This window comes from Hemitrygon akajei, chromosome 22 (genome assembly GCF_048418815.1).
Source record: "Hemitrygon akajei chromosome 22, sHemAka1.3, whole genome shotgun sequence".
Lineage (NCBI taxonomy): Eukaryota > Metazoa > Chordata > Chondrichthyes > Myliobatiformes > Dasyatidae > Hemitrygon > Hemitrygon akajei.
In genome coordinates, this window is record NC_133145.1 from 67,565,825 (window position 1) to 67,588,685 (window position 22,861).

Consider the following 22,861-nt stretch of genomic DNA (forward strand, 5'->3'; position numbering starts at 1 on the left):
GTTCCCACAACCTATGGACTCACTTTCAAGGGCTCTTCATTTCATGTTCTCGATATCTATTGTTTATTTAATTACTATTGGGTTTTTTTTCCTTTGGTTATTTGCACAGTTTGTTCTCTTCTGCACACTGATTGAACACCGAAATTGGTATGGTCTCTCACTGACTCTGTCATGGTTATTATTCTATTATAGATTTATAAGAATCTCAGGGTCGTATACATGTGCTTTGATAATTAATTTACTTGAACTTTGAGGATCGAACATGTCCGCCAGATGACCTTGTACAGTTCTCCCTGACAGCAGGCAGTGTTTCATCATGCCCTGTTGATTTCTCGGTTTTTGCAGACCCGGGTTCTGGTTACTCATGGGATCAGCTTCCTGCCACAAGTGGATCGGATTGTGGTGCTGGTGGATGGCAAGGTCTCTGAGATGGGCTCATACCAGGAGCTGCAGAAGCAGAATGGAGCCTTTGCTGAGTTTCTACGGAATTATGCTCAGCAAGACGAGGTGGACGAGGATGAAGCTACAGGTACAAAGTCAAACATCCTGGGAAGTTTAATGTGCTGGAAATGGCTCTGCCTCTCACGTAGTCATTTTAGTTTTGTGTTATCACTTTAACTACTCATTAACTTCCTACGCCTGTAGCACGGTAGCGTAATGCTTTACAGTGGCAATGATCAGAAGATCCAGGTTCAGTTCCTGCCACTAAGACATTTGTATGTTCTACCTGTGACTGCAGGGTTTTCTCTGGGTGCTCCAGTTTCATCCCACATTCCAAAGGTGTACCGGCTGGGTTAGTAACTTATGGACATTCTATGTTAGTGCCGGAAGCATAGCGACCCTTGTGGGCTGCCCAATGACTGTGCTGGTCATTGATGGAAAGTAACCCATTTCACTGTATGCTTTTCTGTTTTTGATATACAGGTGACAAATAACACGTCTTAAAACCCTTTAACGTTATCAGGACAAGTTCGGAGAGATGCTTTTCTAATGGTCCCTCATTTCACTGACAGAAGCAATGAGTCCACAAACAAATGAGTGGAGTTGGGCCTTTCAGATCACTGGCTGGACTGTTCATCTTTGGGGCCCACAGTCCAGAATATTGAGGCAGGCCCCAGGGTTGAGGGCCTTCTGTACTTTGGACAAACATTGAGGTCCTCTCCCTCGGAGGGCAGGTTTAAGAGAGGTTTTCCCAAAACAAGATCAAGAATGTGGCAGGGGCAGGAGTTGGCTAACAAGCCCCTAAAGCCTGTCCTACCATTCAGAACAATTATGACTGATCTGCCTAAGACCATAAAGAGGAGCATCAGCCAAAGAACCAGAGGTGAACTGAGGTAATGTTCCGTTTGTGCACCAAGATGTCTTCTGGAGCACAAGCTGAATGTGGAATCAGATTTGCTGGCAGTTTTCAGAAAATAACTGAAAAATTCTAGTTCTACACACTCTGCACCCTGTGCCCAGACTGGGCCTATTCTCTCTATCACCAGCTTTATTACTACTCCTAAACACATTGAAATCTTGAATAAACCCACAGAAAATGCTGGCAGAACTCAGCAGGTCAGGCAGTATCTTTGGAGCAGAATAAGCAGTAAGCGTTTTGGGCCGAGACCCTTCATCAGGTCTGAAATTGAAGAGGGGCAGAAGCCAGAATAAAGTGGGAGGGGGAAGGGGAATACAAACTGGCTACTGATGGGTGAGACCGGGTGAGAGGAAGGTGGGTGGGTGGTCTCAGTTTGTACTCCTTACCTTCCCCCCCACCTCCGTATTCTGGCTTCTGCCTCCTTCCTTTCCAGTCCTGATGAAGGGTCTCAGCCCGAAACATTAACTGTTTACTCTCTTCCATGGATGCTGCCTGATTTGCTGAATTCCTCCAGCACTTTGTGTGGGATACGACCTCTATTCCCACATCCCTCTTTCTAGGTACAGAAAATATTCTGGCATTCTGTCCTTGTTCCTTTCAGAATCAACAGACAGAAAATGAATGGAGTATACATTGAGTTCTCATGGTCAAGCAGAGATACAACACGGATGCTTCAGCCTACCCAGACGGATGGTCATCAGACCGTCATCATTGCCCCTTACACTTATCCTGCACTGATCTATTTTACCTGCATTCTTTTCTTTCCCCTCCCACAAATTCCAGGGACAATTTACAGCAACAAATTAATCTATCAACCCACTTAACTCTGGGACGTGGGAGGAAACTAGAGCACCTGAAGAAAACCCATGTGGTCGAAGAGAGATTCAGTGTCATTTTCAGCACACAACTGTAAAGGAGAACAAAGTAATTGTTATTCCAGATCCAACACAGCACAAAAACCACAATAAAATTAAGAACACAATAATTATCATTATCATAAGGATGACATCATTATGAGGCTCCACCTTGAGTACTGCGTGCAGTTCTGGTCTCTTTACGTGAGGAAGGATATACTGGCTTTAGAGGCGGTGTAGAGAAGGCTCACCAGGTTGGGTCCAGAGATGAAGGAGTGTGACTATGCGGAGAGATTGAGTCACCTGAAACTGTGCTTGTTGGAATTCAGAAGGATGAGAGGAGATCTTATAGAAACATATAATATTATGAAAGGGATAGATAAGATAGAGGAAGGAAAGTTGTTGCCACTGGTAGGTGAGACTAAGACTAGGGGATATAGCCTCAAGATTCAGGGGAGTAGATGTAGTACAGGGATGAGGAGGAAATGCTTTTCCCAGAGATTGGTGAATCTGTGGAATTCTCTGCCAAATGAAGCTACCTCAGAAAATATATTTAAGACCAGTTTGGATAGATTTTTGCATAGTAGGGGAATTAAAGGTTATGGGGGGGGTGGGGGTGGAAAGCAGGTAGGTGGGATTGAGTCCATGGCCAGAGCCAGATTTGCTCAGGCTCAATGGGCAGATGGCCTGCTCTTGCTCCTATTTCTTATGTTCTTATAATTATAAATACATGTCAATAAAATGATGCTAGGTACATGAGTGTCTGTACATAAGTGACTGACAAGGAATGAAAAAGTAGTGGTGGTGGGGGTGTGGCGGTGTTGATCAGCCTTACTGCTTGGAGAAGGGAATTGTTTTTTTGAGTCTGGTGGTCCTGGCATGAATGTTACATTGCTTCCTCCCTGATGGGAGTGGGATAAACAGTCCATGAGCAGTCTGGGTGAGATCTGTCATTATGTTACTGGTCCTTTTCTGGCATCTTTCTGTATATAAAACCATAAGATAAAAGAGCAGAATTAGGCCATTGGGCCCATCAAGTCTGTTCTGCCATTTCATCATGGCTGATCCAATTCCCTCTCAGCCCCAATCTCCTGTCTTCTCACCAAATCCTTTCATGCCCTGACTAATCAACAATCTATTAATCTCTGCCTTAAGTCATTGCCTGTGGCAATGAATTCCACAGATTCACCATTCTCTGGCTAAAGAAATTCCTCCTTCTCTCTGTTGTAAGTGGACTGCCCTCAATTCTGAGGCTGTGTCCTCTGGTCTTAATCTCCCCACCCATAGGGAACATCCACTGTATCATGTCCTCTCAACATTTGATAGCCTTCAGTGAGATTCCCCACTCCGTTCTTCTGAATTCCAATGAGTAGAGGCCCAGAGCCATCACACACTCTCAGGATCATTCTCATGAATCTCCTTTGAACTCTCTCCAATGTCAGCATACCTTTGCATATGTCCTTGATGGTAGCTAGGCTGGGCAGTTGCATTGGCTGGGTGATAACATTGGGCAGTTTTGACTACCCTTTGTAGAACCTTCCTATCTACTGCAGTGGAGTTTCTGTACCAAGAATGCTCTCAACTGTGCATCTGTCGGTCATAGATCAGCAGCCTCCTTGGAAAGTAGAGGCGTTGGTGAGCTTTCCCAATTGTGAAGGATGTGTTCTGGGACTATGAGAGAGCATGCAAACTCCACCCAGAGAGCACTGGGTTTCAGCATTGCACCTGGATCACTATCTACTTTAACTCTACCACTGTGCTTGGCTGTTCTGTTGGAAAACTGGTTAATCCTTTACTCCCCAGTTTTCCTCTTGTAGAGTGTGACTGAGCCTGACTGTCAGTTCTAGTGACCGATAACTTCATTCCTTCTCCACAGTGGCTGATGAAGTTGAAGAGTTTCTTGCCGAAGATTCCCTAAGCAATCACATCGACCTTGGTGACCACGAGCCGTCAGCTACCGAAGCACGGAAAAACTTCATGAGGTGGGCTGCCCCTCTGAGCTGGTCTGTTTGTTGATGCATGGAAACTCCTTAGCTACCTTCCCCCCCCACCCCACTACATTCAGTGGGAACCAGGCCCACCAGCTGTGAAGATCCTGGTTCTGACACAGGTCTCTGCTGAGGGCGTCAAACACAGTCAGTGGGCATTGGAGCTGTGGATGTGGAAATCAAGGCAACAATTCTGCACTCTTTCTCAATCCTAGTTGGCAGTGTGTGGGTCATGCATTGGGGGTTCCTTATACATCCATCTCGCCCCACTAATCTCCCTCCCAGCACTTACCCTTGCAAGCAGCCTAAGTGCTACACCTGCCCATTCACTTCTTCCTTCATCTCAATTTAGCACCTCAAACCATCATTCCAGGTGAGGCAGCACTTCACCCATGAATTTACTGGGGCCACCTATTACATTTAGTGCTCCCAATGCAGCCTCCTCTACATTGGTGAGGCCCGTAGTAAATTTGGGGATTGCTTCATAGAGCTCCTTCGCTCCATCCGACAAAAGGGTAACTTGTTTGTGGACAAACATTTTAATTCCAATTCCCATTCCCATTCTGACATGTCGGTCTGTGGCCTCCTCTTGTGCCATGATGAGACCACTCTCAGGTTGGAAGAGCTGCACCTTGTATTTCATTCAGAGAGCCTCCAACTTGATGGCATGAATATTGATTTCTATATCTAGTTTTAAAAAAATTCCCTCCATCTTCTATTCCCCAATCTGGCCTCTTACCTCTTCTCACCTGCCAATCACCTCCTTCTGTATCCCCTCCCCCTTCACTTTCCCCTATGCTCCATTCTTCTCTTCTATCAGATTCCTTCTTCTCCAGCCCTTTATCTTTCCTACTCCCCTGGCTACACCTATCATCGTCTAGCTATCCTCCTTCTCCTCCCACCACCTTTTTTGTTCTGGTGTCTCTCCCCTTCCTCTCCAGTCATGAAGAAGGGTCAAAACGTCAACTGGTTATTCATTTCTGTAGAAGCAGTCTGACCTGCTGAGTTCCTCCAGCATTTTGTGTGTGTTGCTAGTGATTTGAAACCAGTAATCTGGAAATAATTGGTTCACGGCCAACCTAACCCAGTTAAACTGGTTATTTTGGTGTTGTGTAATTATTGTCAGAGCAGTGGGTGGTTGGGTTTGGCCTTGGTCATAGGCTGAGTAGGAGTTGAATCCATATCCATCAGACATGAGATTCAGAACACTCAGAACCCACACCACCAGGTTCAGGAGCCTCAGGGCCCACACTATTCAGAAATAGTTATTATCCTAAAACCATCAGGATTCTGAACCAGAGGGGATAAATTCAATCAACCCAACCCAACAGTTGATGGAAAAGATCCTGAGAGGCAGGATTTATGAACATTTGGAGAGGCATAATATGATTAAGAATAGTCAGCATGGCTTTGTTAAAGGCAGATTGTGCCTTACAAGTATGATGGAATTTTTTGAGGATGTGACTAAACATGTTGATGAAGGAAGAGCAGTAGATAGAGTGTATATGGATTTCAGCAAGGCATTTGATAAGGTACTCCACGCAAGGCTTATTGAGGAAGTAAGGAGGCATGGGATCCAAGGGGACATTGCTTTGCGGATCCAGAATTGGCTTGTCTACAGAAGGCAAAGAGTGGTTGTAGATGGGTCATATTCTGCATGGAGGTCGGTGACCAGTGGTGTGCCTTAGGGATCTGTTCTGGGGCCCCTTCTTTTCGTGATTTTTATAAATGACCTGGATGAGGAAATGGAGGGATGGGTTAGTAAATTTGCTGATGACACAAAGGTTGGGGGTGTTGTGGATAGTGTGGAGGATCAGAGGGATCTTGGGGTCCGAGTCCATAGGATGCTCAAAGCAGCTGCGCAGCTTGACTCTGTGGTTAAGAAGGCATACGGTGCATTAGCCTTAATCAACTGTGGGATTGAGTTTAGGAGCTGAGAGGTAATGTTGCAGCTATATAGGACCCTGGTCAGACCCCACTTGGAGTACTGTGTGCAATTCTGGTCGCTTCACCACAGGAAGGATGTGGAAACCATAGAAAGGGTGCAGAGGAGATTTACAATGATGTTGCCTGGATTAAGGAGCATGCCTTATGAGAATAGGATGAGTGAACTCGGTCTTTCCTCCTCAGACTGACAGAGGATGAGAGGTAACCTGATAGAGGTGTATAAGATGATGAGAGGCATTGATCATGTGGATAGTCGGAGGCTTTTTCCCAGAGCTGAAATGGCTAACACAAGAGGGCACAGTTTTAAGGTGCTGGGGAGTAGGTACAGAGGAGATGTCAGGGGTACGTTTTTTACACAGAGAGTGGTGAGTGCGTGGAATGGGCTGCCGGCAACGGTGGTGGAGGCGGATACGATAGGGTCTTTTAAGAGACTTTTAGATAGGTACATGGAGCTTAGTAAAATAGAGGGCTATGGGCAAGCCTTGTAATTTCTAAGGTAGGGATGTGTTCGGCACAACTTTGTGGGCCAAAGGGCCTGTATTGTGCTGTAGGTTTTCTATGTTTCTATAAGTCCTCAGCTTTCTTGAGTAGGAGGGTGAAAAGCCAGAAACGGTGATCCATGTAGGTACCAATGACATGAGTAGCATGAGTGTTGAGGTTCTGCATAGGAAGTTCAAGAAGTTAAGTACTAAGTTAAAGGACAGGACATTCAGGGTTGTGATCTCAAGATTGCTACCCATGCCACATGCTAGAGAGGCCAGAAGTAGGAAGTTTAACACGTGGCTAAGGAGTTGGTGTAGGAGGTAGGGCATAAGATTTTTGGATCATTGGACTCTCTTCCAGGGCAGGTGGGACCTGTACAGATGAGACAGTTTGCATCTGAATTGGAGGGGACTAATATCCTTGTGGGAAGGTTTGCTAATGCTGCATGGAGCGGTTTAAACTAGAGTTGCAGGGGGATGGGAACCAGAGTGTCAGAACAGTTAATGGAGAGGTTGTGGAGGCAGATGTTGGTAAGACCTCAGACAAAGTTAGGAATCAAACGGTTGAGCATGAAGTGACTATTGTCCTGAGCTGCGTATATTTCAATGCAAGTAGGATCATAGGAAAGGTGGGTAATAGTGCTGAGGATGAAGTAGCTGGTTTACAAACAGAGGCAATGTGTAGTGAGGAGAGGCTGTTGATAGGGCAAGATTGCAGTCAACAGAATGAGTTGAAACATAATTCAGACAAAATCGAGAAGGGCGATTAGAGGACTGAGGGTGTTGTATTTGAATGTACGCAGTATAAGGAGTAAGGTAGATGAATTTGCAGCACAGTTACAGATTGGCAGGTATGATGTTGTAGGCATCACTGAATCATGGCTGAAAGAATGTTATAGCTAGGAGCTTAATGTTCAGGGATACACATTGTATCGAAAGGATAGACAGGAAGGAAGAGGGGCTGGCATTGCTCTGTTGGTAAAAACCAAATCATTAGAAAGAAGTGAAATAGGGTTGGAAAGTGTTGAATCATAGAAACATGGAAATCTACAGCACATTACAGGCCTTTCAGCCCACAATATTGTGCTGACCATGTAACCTACTCTAGAAGCTGCCTAGAATTTCTCTACCACATAGCCCTCTAATTTTCTAAGCTTCATGTATCCATCTAAGAGTCTCTTAAAAGACTCTATTGTATCCGACTCTACCACTGTCACCGGCAGTGCATTCCACACACACACCACTCTGTGTGAAACACTTACCTCTGACATCTCCCTTGTACCTACTTCCAAAATCCTTAGAACTAAGCCTCTTCGTGTTAGCCATTTCAGCCCTGGGAAAAAGCCTCTGACTATCCACACGATCAATGCCTCTCATCATCTTGTACACCTCTATCAGGTCACCCCTCATCTTCCGTCGCTCCAAGGAGAAAAAGCCAAGTTCACTCAACCTATTCTTATAAGACAAGCTCTCCAATCCAGGCAACATCCTTGTAAGTTTCCTCTGCATTCTATAGTATAAAATTGCTGGAGTGATTTGGAAGATTAGATAGTATCTGCAGAGAGAAACAGAGAAAACTTCAACCAATACCAATGCTATTATTGTTAAAATATTTGCAGTGGTAGATGGCTAGATGCAGAATTTATTATCATATGAAATACTGCTGTGCATATTTAGAAGAAAATACATTTTATTGAAGATGCTTTCCTTCCTGCTGAACAAATTAACAAATAAGCAATGAAATTGTTCATTCTTATTATTGTGGATGGAGCTAAGGAACTGCAAGGGCAAAAATCAGAATCAGGTTTAGTATCTCCGGCATGTGACGTGAATCTTATCAACTTAGCAGCAGCAGTTCAATGAAATACATAATCTAGCAGAGAAAAAATATATAATACTAATAAATAAAATAAAAAATAATAATAAATAAACTAGTAAATCAATTACATATATTGAATAGATTTTTTAAAATGTGCTAAAACAGAAATACAGTTTTTTTTTAAAGTGAGGTAGTGTCCAAAGAGTCAATGTCCATTTAGGAACTGGATGGCAGAGGGGAAGAAGTTGTTCCTGAATCGCTGAGTGTGTGCCGTCAGGCTTCTGCACCTCCTACCTGATGGTAACAATGAGAAAGGGGCATGCCCTGGGTGCTGGAGGTCTCTAATAATGGACACTGCCTTTCTAAGACACCACTCCCTGAAGATGTCCTGGGTACTTCATAGGCTAGTGCCCAAGATGGAGCTGACTAGATTTACAACATTCTGCAGCTTCTTTCGGTCCTGTGCAGTAACCCCTCCATACCAGACAGTGATGCAGCCTGTCAGAATGCTCTCCAAGGTACAACTATAGAAGCTTTTGAGTGTATTTGTTGACATGCCAAATCTCTTCAAACTCCTGATAAAGAATAGCTGCTGTCTTGCCTTCTTTATAACTATGGTCGATGAACCATATCCTGACATAGGTGGTTGTGTTGTCCAGGGTGGTCTAAAGCCTTCAAGCTTCTGTACCTCCTACCTAATGGTAACAGTGAGAAAAGGGCATGCCCTGGGTGCTGGTCTTTAATAATGAACACTACCTTTGGAGAGCCATTGAGATCGTGTCTGCTGTTGACCTATTGTGGCGATAGGCAAATTACAATGAGTCCAGGTCCTTGCTGAGACAGGAGTTTAGTCTAGTCATGACCAACCTCTCAAAGCATTTCATCACTGCCAATGTGATTGCTACTGGGCGATAGTCATTAAGGCAGCCCACATTTTAAAAAGACCCTGATGGGAGTTGTATACAGACCCCCACACAATGGTAAGGATGTGGCCTATAAATTACAATGGGAGATAGAAAATGCCAAAAGGGCAATGTTACAATAGTCATGGAATATTTCAATATGCAGGTAGATTGGGAAACTTAGGTTGGTGCTGGATGCCAGGAGAGGGAGTCTCTAGAGTGCCTACAAGATGGTTTTTTAGGGCAGCTTATGCTTGAGCCTACTAAGGGATCAGCTATTCTGGATGGGGTGTTGTGCAGTGAATTGAATTGATGAGAGAGTTTAAGGTGATCATAATATGATCAAATTCACACTGAAATTTGAGAAGAAGTTAAAGTCAGATGTATCAGTATTACAGTGGAGTAAAGGGAATTACAGAGGCATGAGAGAGGAGTTGGCCAGAGTTGATTGGAAAAAAACACTGGCAGGGATGAAGCCAAGCAGCAATGGCTGGAATTACTGGAAGCAACTCGGAAGGCACAAGATATATACATCCCAAAGAGGAGAATGTATTCTAAATCCAGATGACACAACCGTGACGAACAAGAGAAGTCAAGGCCAACATAAAAGCCAAAGAGAGGGCATATAATAGAGTAAACATTAGTGGGAAGTTAGAGGACTGGGAAGCTTTTTAAAAAACCAGCAGAAGTCAACTAAAAAAGTAATTAAGAAGGTAAAGGTGGAATATGAAAGTAAGCTAACCAATAATATTAAAGAGGATACCAAAAGTTTCTTCAGATACATAAAGTGTTATAGAGAGGCAAGAGTGGATATCAACCTGCTGGGAAACGATGCTGGAGAGGTAGTAATGGGGGACAAGGGAATGGCGGAAAAACAGAGTAAGCATTTTGCATCAGTCTTCACTTGGAAGACCCCAGCAATAATGGTGGAAGTTCCAGGAATCAGGGGTCATGAAGTGTTGGAAGCTACCATTAATAGAGAGAAGGTCCTTGGGAAACTGAAAGGTCTAAAGGTAGATAAGTCACCTGAACCAGGTGATACACCCCAGAGTTCTGAAAGAGGTGGCTGAAGAGATTGTGGAGGCATTAGTAATGATCTTTCAAGAACCACAAGATTCTGGAATGGTTCCAGAAGACTGGAAAATTGAAAATGTCATTCCACTCTTCCAGAAGGGAGAGAGGCAGAAGAAAGGAAACTATTGGCCAGTTAGTCTGACCTCAGTGGTTGGGAAGATGTTGGAGTTGATTATCAAGGATGAAGTCTCCGGGTACTTGGAGGCATATGATAAAATAGGTCCTAGTCAACATGGTTTCCTCAAGGGAAAATCCTACCTGACACATCTGTTGGAATTCTTAGAAGAAGTAACAAGCAGGATAGACAAAGGAGAATCGGTTGATGTTGTGTACTTGGATTTTCAGAAGGCCTTTGACAAGGTGCCACAAATGAGGCTGCTTAACAAGCTTCAAGCCCGTGATATTACAGGAAAGATTCTAGAATGGATAAAGCAGTGGCTGATTGGCAGAAGGCAAAGAGTGGGAATAAAGGGAGCCTTTTCTGGCTGGCTGCCGGTGACTAGTGGTGTTCCACAGGGGCCTGTGTTGGGACCAATTCTTTTTACATTATATGTCAATGATTTTTACATTATATGTCAGATGATATAAGATAGGTTGTGGGGCAAGTAATTTTGAGGAAGTAGAGAGGCTACAGAAGGACTCAGATGAGAAGAAGAGTGAAAGAAATGTTAGATGGAATACTGTGATGGGAAGTGTATGGTCATGCACTTCGGTAGAAGAAATGAAAGGGATGTCTGTTTTCTATATGGAGAAAGAATAAAAACAACTGAGGAGCAAAGAGACTTGGGAGTCCTTGTGCAGGATTTTCAAGATGACTAGAATATAAAAACAAGGATGTAATGTTGAGACTTTATAAATCGATGCTGAACATCACTTGGAGTATTGTGAGCAGGCTTGGGCCCCTTATCTTAGAAAGAATGTGCTGAAGCTGGAAGGGGTTCAAAGGAGATTCATGAAAATGATTCCAGGATTGAATGGCTTGTCATATGAAGAACATTCGATAGCTCTGGGCCTGTATTCACTAGAATTCAGATGTGACCTCATTGAAACCTATTGAACAGTAAAAGGCCATAATAGAGTGGATGTGGAGAGAGTCTAAGACCAGAGGACACAACCTCAGAATAGAGGGGCATCCTTTGAGAATGAAGATGAGGAGGAATTTCTTTAGCCAGAGAGTGGTGAATCTGTGGAATTCTTGCCACAGGCTGCTGTGGAGGCCAAGTGTTATGTATATGTAAGGCAGAGATAATAGATTCTGGATTGGTCAGGGCAAGAATGAAAGCAGGAGATTGAGCTGAGAGGAAAATTGGATCAACTGTGATAAAATGGCAGAACAGACTCAATGGGCCAAATTCCCTAGTTCTGGTCCAATATCTTAGGATCTTATGATCTAAGTCAATGTTCATGCCATCAGGTTTGATGCTACCTGGACATCCTTGGAGGTGTTGCCCCTCCACCCTGTGGCATCATCATGGCGGAAGAGGCCATGGACCGAGATGTCATACCAGCAATGGGGATCTGAATGGAAATGGTTGGCCACTGGGAAATTCCACTTTTTGCAGATGGAGCTAAGGTACCTGACGAAGTGGTCCCCCGGTTTCCAACAGGTTTCACCAATGTAGGGGAGGCCACATCTGAAGCACCAGACATAATAGACAACCCAACAGATTCGCAGGTGAAGTGTTGCCTCATCTGGAAGGACTGTTTGGGGCCATGAATGGAGGTGAGGGAGGAGGTGAATAGCGAGGCTAAGCACTTCTGCAGCATACGGGGGGTGGTGAGTGGTGGAGATTAGTGGGGAGGCATTAATGAAAAAGGGAATCACGGAAGGAGTGATCCCTGTGGGAAGTGGAGTGAGGAGGAAGGGAGGTAAAGATGTGTTTGGTGATAGGATCCCTTTAGAGATGGCAGAACTTGTAGAGAATGATGTGTTGGATGTGGAGGCGCATGGGGTGGTAGGTGAGAACAAGAGGAATTGTATCCCAGTTAAAGCAGCTGGAAGGTGGGGTGAGTGCGCATGTACGAGAAATGGAGGAGATGCAGGTGAGGGCAGCTTCAATGGTGGAGGAAGGGAAGAGGGATAGGAAAACCTCAGTATTATTTATTTACTTTTTAAATTTATTATTTGCACATGTTTGTCAGTTTTTTCTGATGTGTTGCAGCCATCAAATTCTAAATTTGTGTATATTTACAAAATACAATTAAGTTGGTCAGTAAAACTATTGAAAATCTTTTCTTTGTACTTTTGTCAGTTAAATAAGGATTCACGTGAATTAACATATCACAGATTTTTGTTTTTATTGCATTTTGGAAAATATCCCAACTTTTCTGGAAATGGGGTTTGTAATACCAGGGGCTCTTAACTTAGTAAGCAGCCTCTTGAGTGGCACTTTGTCAAAGGCCTTCTGGAACTCCAAATATACAACATCCACTGCATCCCCTTTATCTATCCTATATGTAATTTCCTCAAAGAATTCCAACAGGTTCATCAGGCAAGCTTTTCCCTTAAGGAGCCCATGCTGACATTGTCCTATATTGTCCTGTGTCTCCAGGTAATCCATCACCTCATCCTTAACAATTGACTCCAACATCTTCTGTCAACTGAGGTCAAGTTAACTGATCTATCATTTCCTATAATTTCCTTTCTGCTGCCTTCCTCCTTTCTTAAAGAGTAGAGTGATGTTTGCAATTTACCAGTCCTCTGACACCATGCCATAGTCCAATGATTTTTGAAAGATCATTACTAATGCCTCCACAATCTCTACCACTACCTCTTTCAGAATCTTAGGGTGCAGGTGACTGATGTACTCTAATGTCTTTCAGCTTTTTGAGCACCTTCTCCATTGTGATAGTAACTGCATTCTCTCCTCTTCCCACAGTGAAGACCGATGTAAAATACCAATTTATTTCATCTGCCATCTCCTTGTCCACTGTTATTATTTCTCCAGCCTCATTTTCTAGCGGTCCTATATCCACTCTCATCTCTCTTTTATTTTTTATATACTTGAAAAAGCTTTTTCTATTCACCTTGATATTGTTTGCTAGCTTGCATTCATATTTCATCTTTTCCCTCCTAATGTTCCTTTTAGTTGCTTTCTGTATTTTTCTAAAACCTTCCCACTAATTTTTGCTTTGTATATGCTCTCTCTTTTGCTTTTACATTCACTTTGACTTCCCTTGTGAGTGATGGTTGTACTATTTTGCTATTTGGGTATTTCTTGTTTCTGAAATACCTCTATCCTGCACCTTCCTTATTTTTCCTAGAAACTCACACCATTGCTGCTCTACTGTCATTCCTGCCAGCATCATCTTTCAATTTACTTTGGCCAGCTCCTTCTCATATCCCTGTAATTCCCTCGCTCCACTGAAATATTGCCACATCAGACTTTACTTTCTCCCTATCAAATTTCAAGTTAAACTCAATCATATTGTGATTCCTAAAGGTTCTTTTATCTTAAGCTTTTTAATCACCTCTGGTTCATTACATAACAACTGCTCTAAAAAGTGATCTCCTGGGCATTCAACAAACTGACTCTCTTGAAATTCATTTCCAACTTGATTTTCTCAATCAACCTGCATGTTGAAATATTCCATGACTATCATAATATTTCCCTATTGACACACCTTTTCTATTTCCTGTTGTAATCAGTGGACCACATTCCAGCTACTGTGGGAGACCTGTACATAACTGCCATCAGGGTCCTTTCACCCTTGCAGTTTCTTAGCTCAACCCACAAGGATTCAACATCTTCTGATCCCATGTCACATCTTTCTATTGATCTGATCCCAATCTTTACCAGCAGAGCCATGCCACCCCCTCTGCCTACCTTCCTATCCCTTTGGTATAACATGTAACCTTAGACATTCAGCTTCCAAATACAACCATCCTTCAGCCACGATACAATGATGTCCACAACATCATACCTGATCATCTGTAATCATGCAACAAGATTATCCACTTATTTCTTATACTCCGTGCATTGGGATACAATACTTTGAACACTGTATTTGGTACCTGTGCCGTATAGCCTACAGTATAATAAGGGACTACTTTATTTTTAGTAACACGTTGTTGAATGCGCAATTAGGCACGTATTGATCTGTACATGTGTGCCACGTTCAGATTATGCCAGTAAAGAACCATGAAACTTAGCTCCCTTCTCCAGCGTTTTTATTAATAGCATTGTTGTGTAACCAGGCCATATACACAACAAATTGGCGACGAGGTTAACATCTTATCAGAATGCCGTGTTTTAGTTGATAATGACACTCGGAGGAAGAGCGCAAGGAACAAGCCAAGGAGCGGGAGAAGGAGGCAGAGCAAGGTTGCGAGTCTGAAAGGAAGTGGGAGCACAGCTGGGGTTGGGAACGTCGGGAAATCGAGAGACACAGACGGAGCCGCAGCACGTCCAGGCGAGACCACAGCCAGCACTAACACCCGGGGCTGAGGGTCTGCCCGCCCCAGAAGGGAGATAAAAAGGAGTGACAAACACACATCTAGACAGAGTGCGCTTGTGGCGCTAGCAAAAAGAACACGTGAGTCAAAAAGAAAAGGGGAAAACGGGGCTGAATTAACATAACAAAGATGGCGATGATTGGAACCATTACAGCATTTGATAGTGGCATTGAAGACTGGGCAACTTACATTGAGAGAGTGGAGTTATATTGTGAGGCTGACGGTGTTAATGATGAAAAGAAAGCCAGCAACTTACTCAGTATTATGGGAACAAAAACATACAGGCTACTACAGAGCTTGTTAACTCCTGAAAAGCCAGCTGACAAAACTTTCAAGCAAATAGTAGACACTCTCCAAAAGCATTTAAACCCCAAACCACTGGTCATTGCTGAAAGATTTAAATTTCACAAACTGAATCAGAGCAAAATTGAAAGCATTTCTGAATATTGTGCTGAATTGCGCAAATTATCAGAACATTGTCAATTTGGAGCTGGTCTATCAGATGCATTGAAGGACAGGTTAGTGTGTGGCACGCACTGTGAAACCACACAGAAGAAGCTCCTGGGTGAAAAAGACCTTACATTAGAGAAGGTGCTGAACATTGCAATATCAACAGAAACATTAGCACGGGGTGCTTTAGAGATGCAACAAAAGTCTCTGGAATATGCTATGGATAAAATGTCATTGAACAGAAATGAAGGAAAGAAATGTTACCGTTGTGGGAACATGTAACATGACTCTGATAACTGTTGCTTTAAAGAAAAAGTATGCAGAAACTGTTGCAAACAGGGCCACACTGGCAGAGTATGCAAGACTAGTAAACAGCAGGAAAAGGGCAAAATACAGAGAAACAAGAAACCCCAGAAAGGAAAACACAACAATGTACACAAAATGGAAGAAAGCAGTTCTGATTAAAACGACTCAGACGAAAGTGAATTGTCTTGCCTGCAACTTCACATCATGAAAGAGACAGATGATCAAAGAATAATAAGGATCACTCCACAAGTGGCAGGTGTGAGACTGAAAATGGAGTCGGACACAGGCTCAGCTTTAACAGTGATCTCTGTACACGACTACAAACGATTATTTTCTCACATACCTCCGAAATGAACTAAACTACTGCTAAAGACTTACACAGGACAGAGTGCGTCCCAAAGGTAAAACTAAAGTGACGGTGACCTACAGTGACAAAACACAGCAGCTGAACCTCTATGTACTGAAAAATGGAGGACCACCATTGCTGGGACGTGAATGGCTCAGGAAAATCAATTGGATTGGCACACCATCAAGGCACTAGATGTGTCAACAAAGGAGGGCAGCTCGGCGGGGATGATGTCCGCAGCTCTCCTCTCACCCATTGTTAACTATTACACCAACGAGGAGGAGCTGGACAGTGTCAATGATGAAGACTACCTGGAAGTAAAGGAGCAGATGTACCAGGAGAAATTGACATCTCTCAAAAGACAGCTACAGCAGTTGCAGGAAGGCACCTTGCAGGAGGATCAGAAAAGGATGAAGAAACTAGATCAACAATACAAGAAAGAATATGAAATGCAGAGCTTTTTCTGCAACTGGTGACAGAACAAGTGGAAAGGAATTATATTAAAGAGAAGAAAGCAGCAGTGAAGGAATTTGAAGATAAAAAGATTGAGTTAGAAGAAAAGAAAAATATGATTGAGAATGAGAGGCAATGGAACTCACAGAAGATTCTATAGAGGTAAAGCCAATAATGACTAGGAAACTAAGGAGGAGACCTAATGACCCTGTTCCAATTACAGACAAAAGACGAAAACCTGCACCTGCGCAGTTAAATTACTTGTTAACAGATGAACGGATAATGGAAGATCTGCAAACTCTCAATAAGCTTAAATCTCCGAAAGGTCCAGCATCTCCGTCTTCTCCTGAGCATCTTCCCAGCACTCCTGCTGAATTACCAGCACAAAGATATGAAGCACAAATAGAAGATGGAAAGTTATATTATAATAAGAGGTGGTATCATAAAGGTCAGGCTATCTATTTGGAATTTAAGGAGAATTCGAAAATTGGCTGTGTAATTAACTCAGTTGGAATGAATGAGATATGGGTAAGGAAGACAAGTGATGGCACAAAGATGCGTATATATCTAGGACAGCTGCACCGAGGAGTCTTCATTATACGGAGGTGATCTGCTGCCTACAACTCTAAGCAAGTTGGAGGCACACATCTTCTTAACTCCCTATGCTCAGAGGTCAACTTTTCATGACTTTTATATGGAAATCTGTATTAAAACAAACGTTTATTGACAGGCGTTACCTGGAGAGGCAGAGAAGATCCCCCCCCCCCCCCCCCACCGAGACTTGAGTTTCAATGGGTCTTAGACCAAATGTAAAACGAAGGCTTGTTATAATTGATATTATTACATTACTTTGTTATAATTTGATATTATTAAGTTACTAAGTAAACAAATGGTAGGCATTAGGCGTCTGTATGTTAAGGGTGAACACATTTGTTTAGCATAGTGCCCCAGTAAAAAAAAAGTTGATGATAAACACTATTAAAATAAAAGGGGAGGAGTCTACCGTATAGCCTACAGTATAATAAGGGACTACTTTATGTTTTAGTAACACGTCATTGAATGCCCTATTAGGCGCATATTGAGCATGCGCTATTAGGCGCTTATTGATCTGTACGTGTGTGCTGAGTTCGGATTATGCCAGTAAAGAACTATGAAACTTAGCTCCCGTCACCAGCGTTTTTATTAATAGCATTGTTGTGTAACCAGGCCACATACACAACACTACCCTTTTTGATTCTGCATCCCTAATGCACTGTAACTCACCCTGCTGGCTGCAATCATATCCTATCATCTGCCTGCACTTCCTGACAGTCTGATTACACACTATTTATGCTTTTTTACCATCCATCCTCGCCTGAGTCCTTTCACTCCAGTTCCCACCCCCTGCCAAATTAGTTTAAATCCTCCCCAACAGCTGTAACAAACCTTCTTGCAAGAATATTGGTCCCCCTCAGGTTTAGGTGCAACCCATCACTTTTGAACAGATCGTACCTCTCCCAGAAAAGTTCCCAATGATCCAAGAACCTGAAGCCCTGCCCCAGCTTCTCAGCCATGCATTAATTTGCCAAATCATCCTGTTTTTACCCTCACTGGCACATGCCACAAGCAGCAATCCAGAAATTACTACCCGAGAGGTCCTGCCTCTCAGCTTTCTACCTAGCTCTCTAAATTCTCTTTTCAGGATCTTATCTCAGTTTCGATTATCTTGTCTTCTTTTTATCTCAGTTTCAATTTCTTCTTCACTGTTGATTTTCAGTCACCATTTCATTAGTTTGAGTCTTTCCTTGTGACTTTTCATATTTATTTTGAGATGTCTCACCCTGTCCATCATTCATTCCTTCCTGCAACTCAGTTCCTCCTGCCCTTGGCTTCTTCTTCAATTATACTGTTCAGTTCCCTTTCACTATCTAATATCACTTATGGTTATATTCCCCTCACTGAAAGATTCTGACATCTGACTTGTTGGAAGCAGGTACAGAGGAGATGTCAGGGGTAAGTTTTTTTACACAGAGTGTGGTGAGTGTGTGGAATGGGCTGCTAGCGGTGGTGGTGGAGATGGGAATGGATAGGGTCTTTTAAGAGACTCCTGGATGGATACATGGAGCTTTGAAAAATAGAGGGCTATGGGTCAAGCCTAGGTAGTTCTCAGGTAGGGACATGTTCGGCACAACTTTGTGGGCCGAAGGGCCTATATTGTGCTGTAGTTTTTCTATGTTTCTATGTCTATCTCTTCATCAACTCCTTGGGAAATTTGCATAAGGCAAGTCATACCACATTCTAATTTTCTTATCTCAGTATTCAATGGATTCATCCAGTTTTCCTTCATGTCTTTCCACCAAAACCATACATTGTCTGACTTACCTTCAGCTTGATTTTCTTCTTCTTTTTACTTCGGAGAGTTCTATTGCTTGTGTAGGGTCAAAATGTACTGCTTGCCCTCAGGGTAAAGGATGATTCTGATGGAGAATTTTCTGTAGGACCATTTCCACTTCTGGTTTCAACCAAAAAACTGGCAAGTTTGGCATCTGACTCTCCACTACCCGAGTTAAACAAATCCAGCAGTCGGCCAAATTATGCTTCCCTTGTAGTCCTATATTTCTTTTTAGAACTTGATTTCCAGGGGTCAGTTGATAAAATGTAATCTTTTGATCATATTTCTTCTTGTTTTCTTAGTTTTGTTTTCTAGTTGAAACTGCAGCTAATTCATTAGCTTTTTGCAGTTCTTTCCTCATATCAGTCACATACCTGAGATACATTTAATACCTTCAGTAGTCTTGTCTCATGATCCTCTAATGTTGATCCAAACACTTTGAGATCATCCAAGTGCACAAATACTTAAGCAGATTCATATCTCCAGCTGTCTGCTCCATGACACGTTGGAAGGTAGCCAGTGCTCCTGATATGCCCTGATGCATTTTATCAAACTTAAAAATCCAAGAGGACTTAATGAATGCTGTCTTCTCTTTATCAGATTCACTCATTGGTATTTGGTAATAGCCATTTCTTAGATCCAACACACGGAACCATTTGCTTCCACTTCAGCAAGTCAGAGCATTCTCGATCCATGGAACTGTATATTGGTCTGGGATTGTATGTCTGTTCAGTGCTCTATAATCAACACACATTCGTATTTTCCCATTCTTTTTCATCACCGCCACTATAGGTAACACATAGACTCTCCTCAACTCTGATACTTCCAGCTTCCTTCAGTTTCAGCAGTGCTACTGAACATTTTCAACCTCCACTGGTGCTAACTGGCAAGCCCTTTCTTGAAAAGGTATGTCCTCTGTCACTGTTAGTGCGGTGAGTAGTCTTAGAACAACCAGCATCAAACTCATCAGTCGAAAAGACGTCTTTGAGTTTCAGCATCTTATCAGTTAGTCTCTTTTTCCATTCCTCTGGTATTGGTCAGTCATCAAAGTTGAATGACTTTGATGTCAACTTTCTCGATACAGGAGACTGTTTCTCATCTGTTTTCTTCACTGAAAAACTAGAAACTACCATCACAGGGAAGAGATGTGCAATCTGCATGCCATGTCTGAGGGTGACATCTCTCGCTGAGGTGTTCCTGACAATCACTGTTATCCTGTTGGAATAGACAGCTGAAGATTTCTGCAGTTCAGGACTCACCAGCACTCCTCCAGTCAAGAGTGACTCTTCTTCCTGATTGTCAAGAGCATCCAGAAGAATGGCTCCTGAAAATCTGAGTGTTCCCGTCACTCTAGCTACTCCGCTTTACTCCGTAAAGTGTCTGGTTTAGACTGAGTCTACTTCACCGTTCCTCTTTTATTCTCATCATCCTACATAGGAGAAACTTGTTCATTCTCAAAAGCGTATCTGAATACACGGTGAATAGATAAGGTTCTCAGAGTTCTCTTCCATTCTCTTTTTACTTGCTCCCACGAGCCATCTCATAATGGAAGTGTGTGTTCCCACAAGAACAGAGAGTTTACCTTTTATGCCTGGATCTGGGCAGAAAACACTAGTCTCAGCTACTCCAACATCTCCAGTTTCAACGACAAAAATCCATCATAAAGGTTATCATCAGTACATCAGATCTCAAGGAAACTAATAGGAATCAATAGTACCTATTGTAAAAGGATCTGTAGAGTAACTTGAAAACATATGTCAAGTATGGCTCCAGTATAAACATTTTCAATCTGTATCAGAACTTGGTCCCACTAAGGCTTCAGGAATAGTGCTTTGCACTTTATTATTTCTGTTGATACGCTGATTGGAACATATGTCAGGCCATTCCTTACTAGCCCCTCTGTAGTTTCCCTTTTTCTTTTTTCTATTTGATTAACTGCTGTTTTACTTTTAGAAGATTTTCCTGCCCTTCACAATCTCACTTGAAATGTCCATCTCTCCACATTTGTACATAAAATACCAAACCTATCCTCAGTCAAGAAATCCTTGAGAGCAATATTCCTCTGCTTTGCGATTTTCACAGGTGGGTTGGGTTTTCCAGCGGATGTGTCACATTTAGCTTCAACATTAACAGACCTCAACCGAATCATCTGAGCTTGAATCATTTTCACCTCATTACTCAAAAGTTCTACTTCTGTGGCATCAGGGGATACTTTAGCAACAGAAACTGCAACTGAAGATATTACTTGGCTTTTGGAAACATTTTGCCCCTCAGTCATAATTTCCTCCTCTCTAACTTGTCTGAGTAGCTCAGCAAAAGATGATAAGTCATGCGCTTTGTGGGATCTCTACTCAGCCCAAGCCTCATAGTCTTCATCTCCATTGGGTATGGGCTTGACTCCAGAGAACATTCTCAATCATCTTGGATCTCAGCAGGTACACTTCGGCATTTATCAACCAGATTTGTGATAGCAGAAACCAGCTCAGAATTTAGATCATCAGTTGAATGACCAAGTAGATTTTTAACATCAGTCGGAATTTGTCCTTCTTTCCTCAGAAAAAAGAGCAACTTCGACTGAAAATCTTCACTCTCAGCAAGATACCTTAATGACAACACAATTCAAAAGTAACACAGGTGTAACACTAGCTTGAACACAAATAAACAGACTATCTAATCATTATACACCCATAGTACAGCATTCATACAGCATCCTATTGTGGACTGTGATCCCAAAAATGTGACCCACTCTCCTTAGGCTTATAATGAGTTAGCTATTACTATGAATTCAACCTAACAGCAACATAACTCAATGATGCATGGGGAATAATGATGAGAAGACCTTTTCCAATAAATAAACCCATCAGGGTAAATATGATTCAGGTCAACACACCTAAAATTTGAATATTCCTTTAAGGGAAAGCAGCACTGTTACTTTATGAATACTGACACACCCATGCAAATTTACTTCTTCAGTTCCAGGAAACAAACATTCATGCAACATCCAAGAAAAAAGCATCAAACTTTCTCCAATGTTGTGTGTTAACCAGCTAACTAAAAGTTATCTGCACATTCTCCATAAGACCATTGTCTGCATGAGGAGTTTCCAACAGCGGTATCTGCCCTTCTGAATGGGTTCAGTGAGCATTTCACCATGTTCTTCTGCCATGTCTGTTAGCTGTTTCCATTCTCTTTTTCATTCTCCAGAAAAAAACAGCACCCACCCCCGTTCTTTTTCCCGTGCTCTCTCAGAAAAAAAATGTTAACAAGACAAATCCTATTGGCTAATTCAACAAACCTAACTTAACCAACTGAATTTTTATTTTAAACTACAAAAATAAAATACTAAATAATATACTGTATAATATCAAAGGATCACTTATTGCATTTTGAGAAAATCTGCAAAAACAAAATACCCAACAGCATAACTTTATTAATAAAGTAAAATAGGGTCTTAAACCATGGTAGTACAAATGAGGTTAGGGTTAGTAAGTAGTGGACATGCTATGCTGGTGTCATAAGCATGGCAACACTTGCAGACTGCCCCCAGCATATGACGTATTTCACTGTATGCCTTGATGTGACAAATAGGGCCAAAGTTTTAAGTCTTTCTGACTCAGGTGAACCATGGTGCACTGGATTCATTCTCTCCTCCCACCTCCCTGTCCTGCTAAGCTGTGGACTACAGCAGTAACATCTTTCCCCTCAACACTCCCTACCTAATACCTGGATGTGGAGAGGATGTTTCCTCTGATGGGAAAGACCAGAGGACACAGCCTCAGGATAGAGGGGAATCCTTTTAGAACAGAGAAGAGGAGAGGGGTGAATGTGTGGAATTCTTTTCCACAGGCAGCTGTGGAGGCCAAGTCTTTGTGTATATTTAAGGCAGAGGTTGATAGATTCTTGACTGGTCAGAGCATGAAGGGATATGGGGAGAAGGCAGAAGATTGGGGCTGAGAGGAAAATCGAATCAGCCATGATGAAATGATGGAGCAGACTCAAAGGGCCAAATAGCCTACTTCCGCTCCTATGTCTTACGGTCTAAAATTTGTGTGC

The 22,861-nt window shown here is 42.6% G+C and overlaps 1 protein-coding gene across 1 annotated transcript in view; it reads left to right on the forward strand.

Moving 5' to 3' along the window:
* LOC140714856 (ATP-binding cassette sub-family C member 3-like) overlaps window positions 1-22,861 on the forward strand; it is a 188,134-nt gene that overhangs the window by 154,570 nt on the left and 10,703 nt on the right. Inside the window, exons 19-20 of the mRNA XM_073026539.1 lie at window positions 346-529; window positions 4,091-4,196. Coding sequence (XP_072882640.1) covers window positions 346-529; window positions 4,091-4,196 — 290 coding nt within the window. The remainder of the gene's footprint in view (window positions 1-345; window positions 530-4,090; window positions 4,197-22,861) is intronic.